The sequence below is a fragment of the Hetaerina americana genome, unplaced genomic scaffold (assembly GCF_022747635.1).
Source record: "Hetaerina americana unplaced genomic scaffold, ioHetAmer1.1.p SCAF_8, whole genome shotgun sequence".
Lineage (NCBI taxonomy): Eukaryota > Metazoa > Arthropoda > Insecta > Odonata > Calopterygidae > Hetaerina > Hetaerina americana.
In genome coordinates this window covers 74,072,354-74,088,876 of record NW_027287427.1, presented here as the reverse complement: position 1 = coordinate 74,088,876, position 16,523 = coordinate 74,072,354, and the positions used below count along the sequence as shown (strand labels likewise).

The 16,523-nt window shown below is 41.3% G+C and overlaps 1 protein-coding gene across 1 annotated transcript in view; it reads left to right on the top strand.

Annotated features, from left to right (window-relative positions):
- The first annotated feature begins 2,925 nt into the window (after positions 1-2,925).
- LOC139698145 (paired box protein Pax-6-like) overlaps positions 2,926-16,523 on the top strand; it is a 136,614-nt gene continuing 123,016 nt past the window's right edge. Inside the window, exon 1 of the mRNA XM_071597068.1 lies at positions 2,926-2,989. Within this exon, the coding sequence (XP_071453169.1) occupies positions 2,976-2,989 (14 nt within the window). The 5' untranslated portion in view covers positions 2,926-2,975. The remainder of the gene's footprint in view (positions 2,990-16,523) is intronic.

Below are 16,523 nucleotides of genomic sequence, written 5' to 3'. Positions count from 1 at the left end.
GCCTTCTCAATTGCAACACATTTTTCTTAAATCTCATTAATTCCTGCTTTAGACATCTTAAACGTATTTCTCTCTCCTTCGTCGTAATGCCGTGGTGGTAATTTTATTGCATAACAGCTGCATTAACGCAGTCATTGTCGTCATTCGTAACGCACGACGCGTTTCCTTTTACAAATGGGCAAACTATAAACATTTTTATCGCTGCATTCTCGGATGAAAACACTTTGATGATAAGACTAAGGGCAAATCTGATCGACTCTATTGCGGCATGACTATTACGAAAATGATTAAGTCAAATTTGAACGATTAAAACAATTTTAGATGTCGATAGCATATATGAATCTGAATGCTAAATTTTAATTCTATTTATTACATCACCGATAGATAGATTTACAATAATCTCTTGGGATCTGAATTTAAATAAAATAGGGCAAAACAGTGTGTATGCCGCTCCCTTATTACAACAAATTGAAGAGATTCGTCGGCGATGAGTCAGACAAGAATCTCTTTCTTCTCTCTTTCTCTCTGAGCGTCTACCCATCTCCCAAGAAAGGTTCATCGATTTCGTTTCATGAAAGCTTCATGGAACTATCGAACATTTTCTGCCTTTGGGGCTGTGCTAAAAGCTTCTATACGGATACCGGGGTGATAATTTGATAGCGATATTTGTGGTTCGGCAAATTCAACAAAATCAGGGTATTCCCGAATCCATCTAAATATTCATAACGGCACGGCGAATTTTGCTTACCATCATGCTATTACTTCCATATCATGCCCCTAGCACTCAATACTTGATTATCCTAGAGAAAACACATCGACCATTTCAGTAACGAGATTCGATGTTGTAAATGGAGCGTCCGCACAGTCCCGCATGGGCCGGGAATGGGGAGAAGGGTAGAGAGGAGGGGGCGGAAGCGGGAGGGGTGGGGACGAGGGGAGATTGCGCATTGGCCGATGGCCGCGGTCACCAGAGCAACAGCCGCGGGGTAAGGCGCCGACGAGGTCATTTCTTAGCTCGCCTTTCACACCGCTCTGACCCCGCCGCCCCAAAAGATGCCCCTTGGGACGGAGTTCACCCCCCCTCCTTCCCCTCTTCCTCACCTGCCCCCCTTCCTCACTACCATTTGGTCACCAAGCTGACATTGCACACACATCATCGCAGGGAACTCTGCACACCTTACACCGCTCCTCCATTTTAGACACCGCACTCGAAGCACTAAATTTCAATGTATTGACCAGTCCTAGGTTCGTCAATTTGCAGAGTTTCCAAAAACTTTAATACTTTCAAAACTCATTATTCGATAAATGGAATAAAAACATTTTCGCGGGAGGTATGGCAATTTGTTATTTTAAGGTCCAAACTTGAGCAAATACAAAGAAAAAAGTTATATAACATAAATATTCTACGCATTGTCTTTCCCCAGAATTTTTTATTACATTACATTATTTTTTATAATATTTAACGTAGTTAATGCAAGGTCTCTAGTTCTCTCGAATACACTAATTAGAGATATTTTTTCACAATAAATTAAATGACAAACGGTTCTTCTTTTTACGCACCAAAAAAGGGCGACATATCGCGTACGTATTGACAACATATGATGAGAAAAAACAAAACAAGATTTTATCATCGTGTATTCACAAAAAAAGAACTTTAGTCTTTTAACATAACCAGATGACAATTCCTTAACGTACAATGTATTCAACTATTTAAAATATGCATCCTAATTTGCATTTCATAGGTAAAAGTCTCACTCGAATACACTTTACCAAAGCATAATCAGTGTAGTGTTGCCCCCCTTAATGTTTTTTTACTGGGCACGATCAAACAGAAGCCAGAGACGATCATGGAATAAATTAAAAATTTCCTCTCGAAAAGGAGCAAGAAAATATATTGGACAACTATTGATTTCTTACTTTCAAACAGTCTGACTTCAAATGTAATGCCCATGCAGTAACTCTTGAAAGTAAACACACCCTAGTTCAACCTTTTGTGCCTGACTCTTCTTACCAATAACACTCAGGCTGTCATTAATAAAAATGCATTCCGATGTCGTCTGGCCAAGTATAATTAGGGCTCAATGGGGACACAACCTTAGACCCACCAAAGTCTCCGCCGTACCCCGTCCGACGAGGCCAAGAGGGCCGCATCTCCCAGAAGAGGCCCTCTGGGCCCCGCCACGTCCCCCGCTTCCGTGGCCCACCCTCCCTTCCCACCCTACCCTCCCTCCCAACCGCCCAATCCCATACCCAAAACAATGAGCACGATGGAACCTCGATATCGGTATATCGAGAGATATCGCACTCAATTTAAAAAAAGAAATATATATTATATCCCCCTCTCACCCCACTAAAAAATGTCCCGCACAGGTCACAGCGGTGTGAACCAGCTAGGGGGCGTGTTCGTCAGCGGCCGACCCCTTCCGGATTCCACGCGACAGAAAATAGTCGAGCTCGCGCACTCCGGTGCGAGGCCGTGTGATATCTCACGCATCCTTCAGGTTTCCAACGGATGCGTGTCCAAAATATTAGGCAGGTAAGGAAGACAGTAACTTTAACAAAAAATAATAATATTAATGTATGATCAAATCCACACCACCCCACACCCGAAGTGATGTGATGAAAAAAATGTGGAAGAGAGAAGGGGAGGGATAGGTCGGAAAGAGAGGCGTCCGCTTGCTCGAGACGCTTTTCTAGCGACCCAATTTCATCCCGCTTTAAAAACAGAGAACTCTCCACATTTAACCCCCCGACCCCGCATCCATCCCCTTGTAAGTAATAATGACATGATAAAAGATAGAAGTAGTCAGTGGTCAAGTTCTAATGTTCAGCATCTGGTCACAGTTGTAACGTTGTAGAACATGTTGTCCTGGTGGCGGTGTTTCTTCGTTCCAAACGCTCTTCTTTTTTAGTTTTCCAAAGCACCCTCATAAAGCCTGGGAAGCAGGTAGCAGTACTCCTGCAAGCTGGATGGAATGCCTGCTAGAATGTTTGTATTGAATTGTTATTGTGGCATGGCGTGTAGTAGTTTCTTAGCCTTATCCATCTTGTGTTTTTGGCTGGATGCGAGTAATCGTTTAGCAGAAACACGTGTTTTTGGTAAGTGTTCTTTAATGTTAGTATGGAAACTTGAACCTATATGATATTTCGTCGGACTCTAATAGTTTTTCCGTGTCGGAGTGTAGAATCTCCAAGTTTCCATCTTCTTTAAAGAGAAAAATTGCCTATCAATCAGATTCTGAGGGCCTACAGGAACGTCTGTGACGTAAGTCGATCAAAACTCTCCTATCATCCGATGAGGTTCCTCAAAATTTCAAATCTGCCAATAATAGCGAAGTGTTCAATCGCAACTTAAGAACTATATTCGAAAAAAAATAGCAAATATCTTATTCGTGCATACACTAAGCTCGTTATCTTCCCTATTTCTAATTGCAACCAAGCGGGGGTTCACAAAATAGAAATCAAAAAACCGGAATAAAAAAACCGCATCAATTTTATAGAAGGGCCAGAGTATTGAGGCACAGATTAAGTAATGAAATAGTCAAAACATGGTAGACCTAGTACGCTCGAAGCGTCGAAAGCACCATTTAATAATTATTGATGAGGTGGTATGACAAGAAATAATGGGGTCGGGAAAAATAATGTAGGGAATCAAGGCTAAGGAAAACCAGCGAAAATAAAACCTAGTGAGAGGGAAATAGGTGAATTCGTTGAGCGCTACATTCGGTGATGCTTCGAGTTCGATAAGTGGGCGTCACTTTTTAGGAAATTTGATAAGGCTGTATTGAGATCTCACACACAGGTCATTTTGATAAAATACCCCCATTTTTTAGCCATATATGCATTATGTACATCAAATGACTATTATGAAATCGAAATCGGCGGTAGATTCAATCAATATATGATGGAAAATTATTATTGTTCGTTAATAAATATGTTCGAATTCCACAATAGTACGCCTGAAACTACGCAATCTGTACAAATATGTGCTTACTGATAAAAAGAAGCTAAAAATGGGGAACTAGCATGTAATAGACTCCAACAGAAGTGGAAAGCCCGGTAAAATAGACTTGTCCATGTAAAACTAGTTTACTTTCTGCAGAAAGAAGAAAACTGGCCAAGACTTTTTCCCTGATACTAAGTGGGGTAACTAATCTAAAAAATAAAGGAGGCAGGATAGCAAAATTAGACCATAGTGAAGGTCGACCCGTCGAACTAGATCGTTCTCTCTCTCTTCAGCCCGAGATGCATACCGTATGTAGCTGGAACGTACCTAAGTGATTAGTTTTTAACGCGTCGAATGCCAGTTGTATCTAACTTGGAGGCGAATCTCGTCTAGTCATAACCGCATTAACCTCTTGATTAATAACCGGATAGCATTCACTCTCTTCGCTTTGGAGTATTTACGGGAATACTGCGCCCATCCCTCTGAAATGTGAGCATACACGCAGATTTTCACATGATAAGAAAACCAAGAGTTAGTTAATCCCTAAGATAGACACACCTAATCACCTCAACCATTAATCTACATTAAACGGAAGGTATGAATATACGAAGCGACCATCCGATGACCTGTGAGTTTTACCTGAAACGATATCCGAAGATGACACGAACAAGAATCGTGCCACTGCACAACATTCACCCACACCTGAGTGTCCAAACTCGAAACTTTTCCTAAAGGAAAATACATTATTTTCGCACCGATACCCTAGCAGCACATCCCTGGAACACGTCCATAATTCGTAAGTGCAAAGTGACAAGAATATAGCCGACGAAGGATAATAAGGAGGAAATAAGTAATTCTGGGTGGCCGTCTCATGCAAGGATGAGCCCTTCGCCTTTTGTGAAAAGGCCGAGTCATGAGGCCGCCGCCGACGCCGGTGGCGAATTTAGGGAATGAAGTGGCTTCGTCATCAGATTCCGTGTCATCGATCTGCATGCATACAAGGCGGAACGGGGAGAGCGGCTGGTTGGGGTGGGTGAAATGGTGTAGGGGGCTGAGTGTAAATTAAGGAGGGAGGGAAGGGAGGTTATCCGGGCGGCTTAAGGATTTGATCGGATGGCGAGTCCGCAGCCGAGAAGGAAAGGAAGGCGACGGGCGGGCGGGCTGGTTGGTGGGGGGGGGGAGGATAAGATGGGAAGGGGAGAGAGTAAGAAAAGGAAGACGGAGGGTTAGTGGAAGGGGTAGGGGGAGAGATCTGAGTTCGGTGCGATTGCATTAAATCGACGAATGCCGATCGACGACGCGCAGCGATGAAAGGAGATTTTGGCTGCGCTCGAAATTAGCAGGAGTCGTCAAAACAAGAAAGCCTCGAAAGCAATCCAATAAAGATGCCGGAGATTTCTTTCCTGAGTCAAAGCAATCTCGATATGCTTGGTGGGCCGAATTCCGCTCCTTCTCCGTAAACCAGTGATATTTACTCCCAAAATTCCTTAAATTATCGTCAACACCAGAAGGAAGGATTAAAAATGCAAATGGGACTTTGATTTGCGGGACCTAAATGATGATTAAAATTTAAGACTCGTTAAGAAAATGTAAAAAGAAATACGCGGTCGGTCATTATGGTATTTCACCATCAAGAGGAACTGTTTCCTCAAAATATTAACGAAGTCGTACGGATGTCGTGCGTAAAAATGATAGTATGGAATTCAACTTGAAAACTTAACGGAGGTTCCATTTAGGAGGGTGGGGGATGAAGGCAAGTGGTGTTACAGCTAGAACTGTAATAGATAATTTATGATACGCATACGTTAGTTGTTTTCATCCTCGAAGTTTACTTAATGTTTAACTTCGTCTTCAGTTAGCAAAACCGTCATAACCTCATTTTACGTACGCAAATTAGGATGATGATTGAACTTTACTTCGGTAGAAGTTGGAAATTCCTTCTGTGTTTAGAGCAATTCGATGATGCACACAAATGCACCTCAATTCATTACAAACAAAAGTAAGTTTTACACGCTAATAACATGATAACATTCGACTTCATGTCGTATAATTAGGTATGAACTCAATTGCTCAAACATAGAAGCCGAAATACTTCTCTGACGTAAATCAAAGTTTAAAAATAAGTACTTTACGTTGTAAAATAATTTGCATGGTAACGTAATCGTATTTTCACGCATATGATGGAGTCGGGTTCAATTTTCACTTAAATAAGTGAGTGTGGGTGTATATATAAAATATGTGTGTACACACACACACACACGCGTAGGCACACAAACACACACATGCATATATATATATATATATATATATATATATATATTTTGATATGTGTGTGTGTGTATATACACATATATATGTATTCATATACGTATATCTTATGCATACATTTAAGAACCTAAGGCTGGAAACAAGGAAGCAATTCGTCAAGACTTTCGTGTGGAGCATGGCACTCTAAGGTTCCGAGACTTGGAACATAGGAAAAGTGGACCAACGAAGATTAAAAGTCTTTTAAACATGGTCCTGGAGGAGAATGCTGAAGATTAAATGGACAGACAAAGGAAGGAACGAGGAAGTATATATAGAAGAGCAGAAGAGAATAGGACCACATGGAAAACTCAACGGCAAATAAGATATATATGGATTTGACACACGTTGAGGTATAATGTATTGATTAGGAATATAATAGAAGGAAAATAGAAGGGAAGATTCCACGAGGAAGACCAAGAGACATATACATAAGACAAGTTAAGAAGAACGCCAAACAGACAAGTGTCAGGCTTTGAGGATATTGATATTAAATAAAGTAGAGTGGAGGGCTGCATTTAACCAATCCTAGGGTTTAAATACTGATAATGATATATATATATATATATATATATATATATATATATAACACATACATTATATATAATATATATACATGTACACATATACATTAATATACGTAAACATTTACAGAAATTGAATAATTTATACAAACATTTCAAATAATATATTTGTTTATAACCTTAATTTATTTTAGCATCATTCGACTTACATCCCAACTAACCCCTTGCTAATGCGAAATTGGCCGAACTACCTATCACCTGCTAAACCGGGGAAAACGAGGATTGATTGAAACACGACAATAGTGAGTTTAGAGACTTTGCGCGGCAGAATGGACGTTGGGGAAGGACCTCCCAATTCCCTCACCCTCCAACCCCCATCGTCATCTATTTACCACCCCTTCGTCCCTCTAAATCCCCACCTCTTCGCTCGCCCATCGCTCCCCACTCTCACCCTACACTCCCTGCCATATCTCCCTCCTAGCTTCCCCTCTCCCTCCCCGCCGAGCGGAGCAAATGACGCGTCACGGTAAGCAGTCGAAGGAGTCCCACCGCCGATCCCGAACCACCCCACCCTCTCTCTCTTCTCTCCAGCCCGATCCATGCCCCACCCTACTCCTTCCCCCGTCGTGCGCAGAGCTGGCAACTTAAAATGCTCCCATGGACATCAACATCTGATATTGGCATTCAAAGGAAGCAAAACCGAAATTAAATTTCAGGAAAGTATCGTACAACTTTGCTACGCAGATTTACTGGTCGTTACCAGTTTGGAGAAAATGAGTGATACCCATAGTTATTCGATGACTAGTAATGGAGTTAAAAAAAATATTACTGGAAATCGCAATAGGCTGGATCATTCTATTAATAACCATTAGATACACCTCTGACAAAGGTGAAAGAAACAGAGGAAATGTCATCCTTGGATGGCAAAAGGTATACGAGCATATGACGATTTTTTAGAGTGGGATACTTTCACTGCTGATATTAAAATTGCTGAAATAAAGTTCGCTCCATTATAACAGTCGAAGGAATTTCGGAGCATGATTTCGCATTGATAACTGACGTCGAAGAATGATGAATCACAGTGGTTCAAGCACTTGTCCAGTAAAAAAGTATGATAAATGATATAAGTTGTCCGAAGAATTCATTCCTGTAATTTCGTTGTTTTTATGACTAAGTATATAAGTTTTTCATTGAAAGTAAAGCTACATTGCAGTTGTCAAGTAGATACATCAAATAGATTTTCATTGCAACGACGATTGTGCAGTTGAATGCTAGATTATTTTATAAGCATAGAGTATATTTGTTGAATCATTAATACGACTGTTACAGTTCATATAATTGCACGTGTTCTTCAATGATAAAAGCTCAATTACATTGAATTCGATGTCATAAAATTCATCAATTAAAGTCGTCGTCTCCACAAATTTCATTAAAAGTGAGTAGAGGCGTCGTGGATAGAGGATTTGGTCTCTCAACGGTCCGTTCGCACACAACGGCTACTTCGCTCCCTACAATCCGAGTGATGCCTTTCGACACCCTCGTGGCGATATTTTATTATCCTCGGGTAACACTGCGTGATTATTCTGAGTGATTTCTCTGAGAAATTGTAGGAGGCACAGGGGGTGTATCTGCCATCCTTCTCCCATTTTATACATTTGAATCCCACCTGCCTTAGGGTTTTCGATCAAGGTGATCTAAAAATAGGAAATTTCTCCATCATGCATATTCGTTTATTCTCCATCGCATTCATGCATTGTTTTATTCCCTTCCGTTCACAAAGGAGAGGCCCTTTGACCAACATACTCGTGACTTTCTCGTCCTCCCCTCCCTCTGAAGCTATTTATGCGAATGTGAATACAATTAAAAGTAAATAAAAATCTCAAGTCCAAAAGGATAAGCAAAGAGCGTGTTCCACGGAGCACCGTATGCAAAAAACGGAGATATATTCTTTAATTAGGATATAGGTTGAATACCGTGTTTCTCCTGATCAACTCGGGAAAGATGGTAACCCTGCGCATATCTCCCCCTCCTTAAATAGTCGCCGCGTCCCCCACTTGGGTGTCTCCCAAGCGCCCTCATCTCCTCTGCCCCATTGAGTCCACATCCTCCGCTCCCCATCCTAACCCAACCCCCAACCGCCGCCGCCCCCTCCCCATGCCAGTGCTCAAGATCCACATCCAACCCTACCCATAACCTCTTCTCTTCTATCTCTCTCATCCTTCCCAGAGGCACCCGAGACCACTGTGGCCCCAAGGCGCAAACAACGCCACCAGACTCTCTTCCTCTAAGAAGGTCACGAACTGTTCGGACGCCACAAATATGTCACACCTTGTCTGGGGGAGAGAACGTTGGTCTCACCAGTATTTAATTAAGCTGTCCCTCGAAATAATGCTGTGCTCGTTAAGGGAACAGCATATGGCACTTAAGTGCAGCGATGTCTAAGTCGTTACCGTTGATAGCATTTTCTTTATCGCTATCTACAACTCAATTTTCATCTGCTGGAGCTTCCGATCACAGTCACAGTCATCATCCAACCGAACTCAAATGGTCTACAGGTTCTCCAGCTCTTCCGATCCGCTTATTTGTTGGGTAGCGTAATGATAAAACTACGTACAATTTGAAAAAAAGGGATAGCTTACTCGAAATTCATTACCACAGTAACGAAGACGTGCGCACGTTAAAGAGTTCCAAGGTCACATCCCAAATCAGCGTTAAGTCCGACTGCTTCTATTCCCGTACATTAATAAAACTAATTTAAATATTTTCATAGCGTTTGAACGGCAAGGTTCCAATTTATGTCCCAGAACAGGCATCGTTATAATGTTGCTAATGTTTTCGGGATGGTCCTCTATGTTTTGAGTCTCCCTGGAGACCCTAAATATTAAAACATAGTTACTAATGTCAAATAAACATAAGCGACTTTAGTTCGGTCGGTCTAACATATGTAGATACATTTCGTATTCATTAAGTAGCATTAATGTTTCAACCAAATTCACATCTTCGCTATATGACCCGATACCGAGGAGATGGAAATATAACTTACTGATATCTTTCACGAAAACAATATATTCTAAACCTGGACTAAAAATAACCCGCTGACCCACATATTCTTTTTCAAAAATATCTTTTTTCTTCTTGACTTGGCAGAATTTTATTTAATTTTGTTATAGGCACGTATTTCCTAGAAATATTTTTAATAATGGAAATGAACGTTCTCGCGAATAATTCTGCTCCTCCAAAACGACACTTCGAATTGACAGAGGAACGTAGATATTGGTCAACCCTAATAATGAGTTCTTTAATTCTGTAGATCGTAAATGGCGGAATTGCGTGGATTCTGCTGGAAGTTCACATGCCCCTTCCGGTGATTTAGAACGTGATTACGCGTCAAAGGTAAAAACCTTATTTATCCCGTATTAATTGTTTTCAGGATACTTAACCGATAAGTCTGAAAAAATAATTATAATATCTCTCATATGTTACATATGAGCTCCGTTTACATTGTTACTTTCAAATTCACCAAACATTACTCTAATTCAGTGCTATTCTTCCCTCCATAACCTTCATTCTTGTTTTTGCTGCATTTCTCAGCAACATAAGTATAAAAGGAAGAAAGATTTTTTTAAATCCTGGTGAAATGTTTTCCAAATATTCTGTCTCCAATTGACCGAAGTTGCTCTTAATACAACACTATTTCGGTCTCATTCCCATTGACACAATCATCGGACACCCAACACTGATCTTGCATCTTGGTCCCAAATTTGCCCGAAATTGGCCGGTCCCCTCTGTTCCTCCGCATCACTCGAAGGAGCCCCTTCCTCCGCCAACTCCTTCTCCTCCTTCGTGGTCGCAGAGACGAGAGGACGGTACTGGACGCAGGACCGCCACCGCCGGCCCGGATGGCCATTCCCATCCCGCACCCGCTCCGGTGTCCCACGCACGCACGCCATAATCTCGGCCCCTCCCTATTCCCTGATCTGCTCCTTCCCACTCGTTGGGGGTCAAAGAGTGTTCCTCACCCGATTCCCATTGATATGCCTGCACGGCTTTGACCCTTGTCCCTCTTCTTCCCCCTCTCCCCCGCTAAAGCTTGCAAGTATCTTTTCCCTTTTCCTCCATTCGCCATATATAAAGGGGCCGGATAATCACGAGGTCTGGCGGCGAATGAAAAGATGGGGAAATGAGTAAAAGGATGTGTTTACGCGACCCGAACTTGAGCTGACGGTCTCATTTATCCTCCTGAAATAGAGACGGCAGAGTGATGTTGTTTAATGGTTCATTTGCATGCAAGGCGTGGGTAAAATCCTATATCTTCGAAAACGAGCGGAAAATTTTAGCTCACGTCTAATTCTTAAGATCTAATAAGAAGCTGTAAAGAGTACTTTTTTAAATGCTCGTGTAAAAATACTGTAATATAAGATGAAATCGTTTCATACTTTTTATCTTATGTGAAATGTGACTCCTGGGGTCGTTGTTGAAAAATTAGTCATGCATAAGAATCTTGAATATAGTGCTAGTTCAAATTAAGTTCTGATTGATTTTACCATACCCTTAAACTGCTCTGATATTCCAAGTCAAATTGCAGAATATAACAAATACATTACATTAGAGCAATATTTTTTTGCTCATAAATAATTATATTTAAAATAACACGCATTTTATGCATACGAAATAATAACTTTTGGTGGTTTTGGGTAGGCATACCCGTCGGAAAACTTTCTCATTTCTTTATTTGATCGATGAGAACACTTCATCCACTATACCCTTATTTGAACACACCTAAAATTACATTTGATAAATGTTTACTACATCAGTTCATGAAATAAATCAGACAAAATTATAGATATAGATATTTTGGTACCCTGAAAGCCACCGCTAGAGTCTGTGGCAGGGGGTGAATACACACTAGACTAGTTTTGACCCGAATATGAATCCACCGCGGTCGAACAAGTGAACAGATGCAGCCAAAAAAGTATTCAAATTTATCAATCGACTATTCAGTATGTTAATGGAACCTTGATTGGTCCAACAATCTATATTCCTCTTTTTGTTGGCATTTCTATGCCATTTGATATAAAAATAATTTTATCCGATAGTAATCGAGGACTCCATATCGAACACCTGCTCAGTGTTTCTGAGATAAACGGGGGAGGATTGGTAACTATTCAAATAAATAGTAACCTAGTTATTTCTCATCTAACTTACAAATATTTAATTGCTGAGTATATTTATACTTAATGAAAATGAGCCATCTTCTTCAACAGTTTACGTTATTTAGGCGTGAAATAACCACCATCGTTTGGTTCCATGTAAATCCTCAACTCTGCGCTTCTTGACTAATATCGCTGCATTGAATATCAACTAGCAGGGTTTCTTAGAAAACAGCCCACCCTGAACAAAATGGTCGAAAGGAAACTGTTTCAATACTCAAACTTGTGGAAGTGAATTATAAATTATCATTTTTTTCAAACGAGTTCGCTTCCTCACTGAGAGGAAACAGGCTCTGTGCATCACGGAAAAAATGTTCAATAGGTTAATTGCTCACCAAGTAAATAATCGCTTCCGCAGACCCGAAAATCAATCGCTCGGATCCAAATCGTAATCTCCGAACGGTTCCGAGATTCACTCCCTCACAAAAGCTCTGCCCAGGAAACGGAAGTTGCCGGCCGAGGATTTAAACGTCGATTAAACCGTCCTCCTCCAACTGAATGGTTAGGCTCCCATTCCCGCGGCCGAATGGACACTTCTTACAACTCGGTATTCGTTTACTCCCGAAATCTCTCCCCCTCGGAAGCACCCTCGTCTCCCCTCCGGAAAGTGCGGAAGGAGGAACTGGAGCAGCGGGGTACGTCGCCGGACGTCCTGCCCGCCCACTCCCTGCACCGCCCCTTTTGGAGGAGGCGGGTGGGGACACCAGCCTCGTCCACTGCCGCCTTCTCTCACTCCATCGCAGCTCAGCATAAGTGCCACTCGTTCTCAACGAACGGAAATGACCAGATATTCTCGTGTGGCCGGAGGTGACTGCGTCCCAACCGAACGTGAAGTCGAAATCTCCAGAACGATGGATAGGAACCGGTTCATTGTCCGCTTCTCTCTGGGATGGAGGTAGTTTCGAACATCTCCACAGACTTCCTAAGAACTTCCCACATCGCTTCCGTAATAGATTTAATTTTTTCTGAAGTCAAACGTGAAACCCGATATAGTGATGACGCATCACCTAATTATTCTGGCATTACCTTCAAGTCCAAAGAAGATATCGGAACTCGTAATGAAAAAATAAATTTAATAGCATCCAAACTATATTTCGTGTTTAAATTCTAAAGTTTTAAAACCTGATGCATTTTATTGATTCAAGGATATCAATTTCAGATCCGCAACCGAAATAATAATTCAGCCGAACAGATATTTCCAAATATTCGTCAAATCTCGCTTACCAAATCCGCCGGGCACAAAATCTATTCACAGGTTTAACCCATGAAATTATTTGTTGCCAATAACTACGTTTGTGATAGCCAAATTTATAGGAGTGTATGGTTTGTCGTAGTAAAAATGTGCCAGTTAAATCATGAGCACTAGAGTGGATTCCTGGCAGCAATTCCATTCCGTGTCTACGTAATTGAGCAGCCGCTGATTCTCGGACTTCCGCAACGTTGGCATATCATCCATCTACCGAGTTCATACCACAATCTAGCACCCATCGCCTTACTCAATGAGATTTAAGATTACTTAATTTCGCATATCCTTTTTTCTCAACTAAAACGCGAACATTCTCAGCGGTGCTGAAACCCACGTACTATTCTCCCAAGTGTCCAGCATGCCGCATCCACTGATGGAAAATGGCTGTCCCCGTGAATTAATTTCCCCACTCATTTTCTTGCGAGAAACCTCATCCCCGATATATCGATTTCACCGCGTGCCAGCTGTCGTCTGAGATCCACTCCCCATCCTTTTTCGTGTTGTGTGGTGACGTCACCGGTCCCCTTCCTCCGACCTCCCCCACCCCCATCTACCCTTCTTCCATGCCCGACCCCTTCACGTCCACCTTTTCACCTTCACCTCTCCGTATAATGTATAGCATTCCTCCGCTTTCCGTCATCATCTCGCTGTATATTTTTCCAACTCAAACCGAGGCATTCCTGCGGTACGGTCGGCGCTCTCAAGCGGACGGCAGCACGCGATCCGCGATGAGCGGCTCTGATCACTCACTCATCAGCTCACCTTCACCTTCTCCCTCCCTCTCCTCCTCCCTGTCGGTTGAGTTTTCCTAGAAACTGTAAGTCAACTCTTAGTGAGGCAAGGCAAATGTCTTTCTTGGGCGCACTGGGGAAAGAGCAAAAGTATCGTCGGTTTAACCTTCATGATGGATGGTACCTCCTCTCCCAATGCTCCTGAGAAACCCCCGCATAGAAATTAAACCGTGCGAAGTTGCATTTTCGGATTGCAGCTCGGTGAGCCGAAACCCATTATGACATAATTTCCACCTCAAAAGCAAACACACGAGTACTTATTTCGAAATAGAAAGTTTGAACTTGAATTACTTTCTGGTAATCGTAATTGGTATCCCTGGTTTATTTTCGTTCCTCACGCACTTAGCAACGACCTCTGGACTTAGCTGATAGCAAAATCATGAGTCATAGAGAAAAATTCAAGCTACGAACGAATGCCTCCTTCACGCTCTCCGTATTATGAATTGTAATTTCAGTTATGCATTTCGTACATTTTAATGCATGATAAACTGAACTAATTTGCTTCAGCGCATAAATTTTGCTAGGGTTGTCTATCAATGAAGTTTGAAAGCTCATCTGCCAAGATCTAACTGTCCTAATGTACATGAAGGCTGTGAAAGGGCTTACGTGCGCGGTAGAGTACGCAAGCGCGGATAAAAAGCAATCAGCAAACGTTCACTCAAATGGATGTAGAGATAGGGGAAGGCAGTGAGAGTGATGAAGGATATTTCTGCACTGGTGCATCAGTTCTAGCTTATTACACCGAAGATAGAGAGCAGCATGTCAATACAGGACGTACTTGTACTCGTAGGCCGAGAGATTCTACTTCAGCTAAGACATTGATTACAGAGAGATGTGGATGATCCAAAAAAACCACTAAAAATGAACAAACTTCATGTAAAACCGTTGAAATGAACTTAAAGTCAATTGTGAAAAATGTTTACTTTTGATTGAAAAATTATGCCACCTAGATCAGTGAGCGCCGAAGTCAAAATGCGGTTATTACCAGCATATCAACCCCTCTTGAGGAAACTTCTCCACGCAGAAATCAATAGGCGGACGCATTATCATTCTACTTAAGCTAGATTCTCAATTCACTACGCATTTTCAAAAAACATTCAATTTTTTTTCCCATAACCTAACCTCTCTAAAACACTTTTAAGTGGACAGAAAATTATCACAAAATGTTGAAAGCATAAGCATTAGCCCTAGTAATCCAGCTATGAAATTTTAATACAATTAATATTTGTCAGGGGTGTAGAACAAAGAGTTATAACGTGAAAGATAGAAATAAAGGAGCTTTTTTCACCTTGCACAGCGTCGGGGAGTACAGCTAAACGTTTCTACCAAAGTAGTTTGCTGGCACTGAAGGGTGCCTTAGTAATTGAGACGACTTGAAGACATGAAGAGCACATCATACTCGAAAATTCTACAACTTTGAAATGTTTCCTCTCAATCCTATGCTACTCCTCCTTTATTATGGACATGCAAGAAAAAAAATGAAAAATAACCACACCTTGAAAAAACCTGATAATATTTTTACAAGCCATATGCTTGGCAAATGAATGTTTAATACATAATTTAATTCGTTTTTCTATGACATCATAAATGCCCATGGTACCATTTGTACTATAATATGCTTGTCATTTTACTGTACAGTATTTTCGTGCTTTGATACCGCTTATGGGTTTAATTGGACGCGGAACTATATGTCCGAGGTTTTGAAATAAGTGTTAGCGATGACGAGGTTGGGGGGATTAATCAACGCAGTACATCATAAGATAAGTGAGGGTCGGATAAGTGAAAGCGGCGAGAAGGGAATGATGTGATGGGTGGAAAGGATAAGTGTGGAAGGACCGGGTGGGGAGACGAGCCGGGGAGACAGAGTGAGAGGAATTCGGCGGAGGGCAGAAAACGGGAGTGAACAAGTACAAGTTCGCCGAACTAGATCCGAATCTACGTTCCCTACGCAAATTCTACAATATTGCGCGCAAATTGATACAAACTTGCGAATAGAATTACAACATAACCACCACTCCACCACTGCTTAGAAAATATAAAGCCTAGAGGAGGCATTTTACCCCTAGCCCAATTCCCGATAACGCGAGAAGTGGAAAATAAAAGGGCAACCAATGTACGTGTATTACAGATGCTCTTACAAATGTATGCACTCCACAAATGTGTATGCTCTTACAAATGCGTGCAGATACGACCATACATCTCCCTCACTTTATTTATGCACCGCATTCAACACCCCTCTATAAAAAAGAGTTACGGATTTCTGTTTAATTCAGGAGCTTGGTAATAGATTATATTTTAAATGGAGAACAAACTAGTTAAATAAAACGTTTTCGCTCAGAAAAGTAGCTAAGAAGAGCATTATTATATATTGCTTGGGCCCATAGGAAGTCTATCCTAAAACGGTACAAAATGGCTAATAATAATAATTATATACATATACACATGTATATATACATATATATATGTATGCAAAAAACATATACATATATATACACATATATA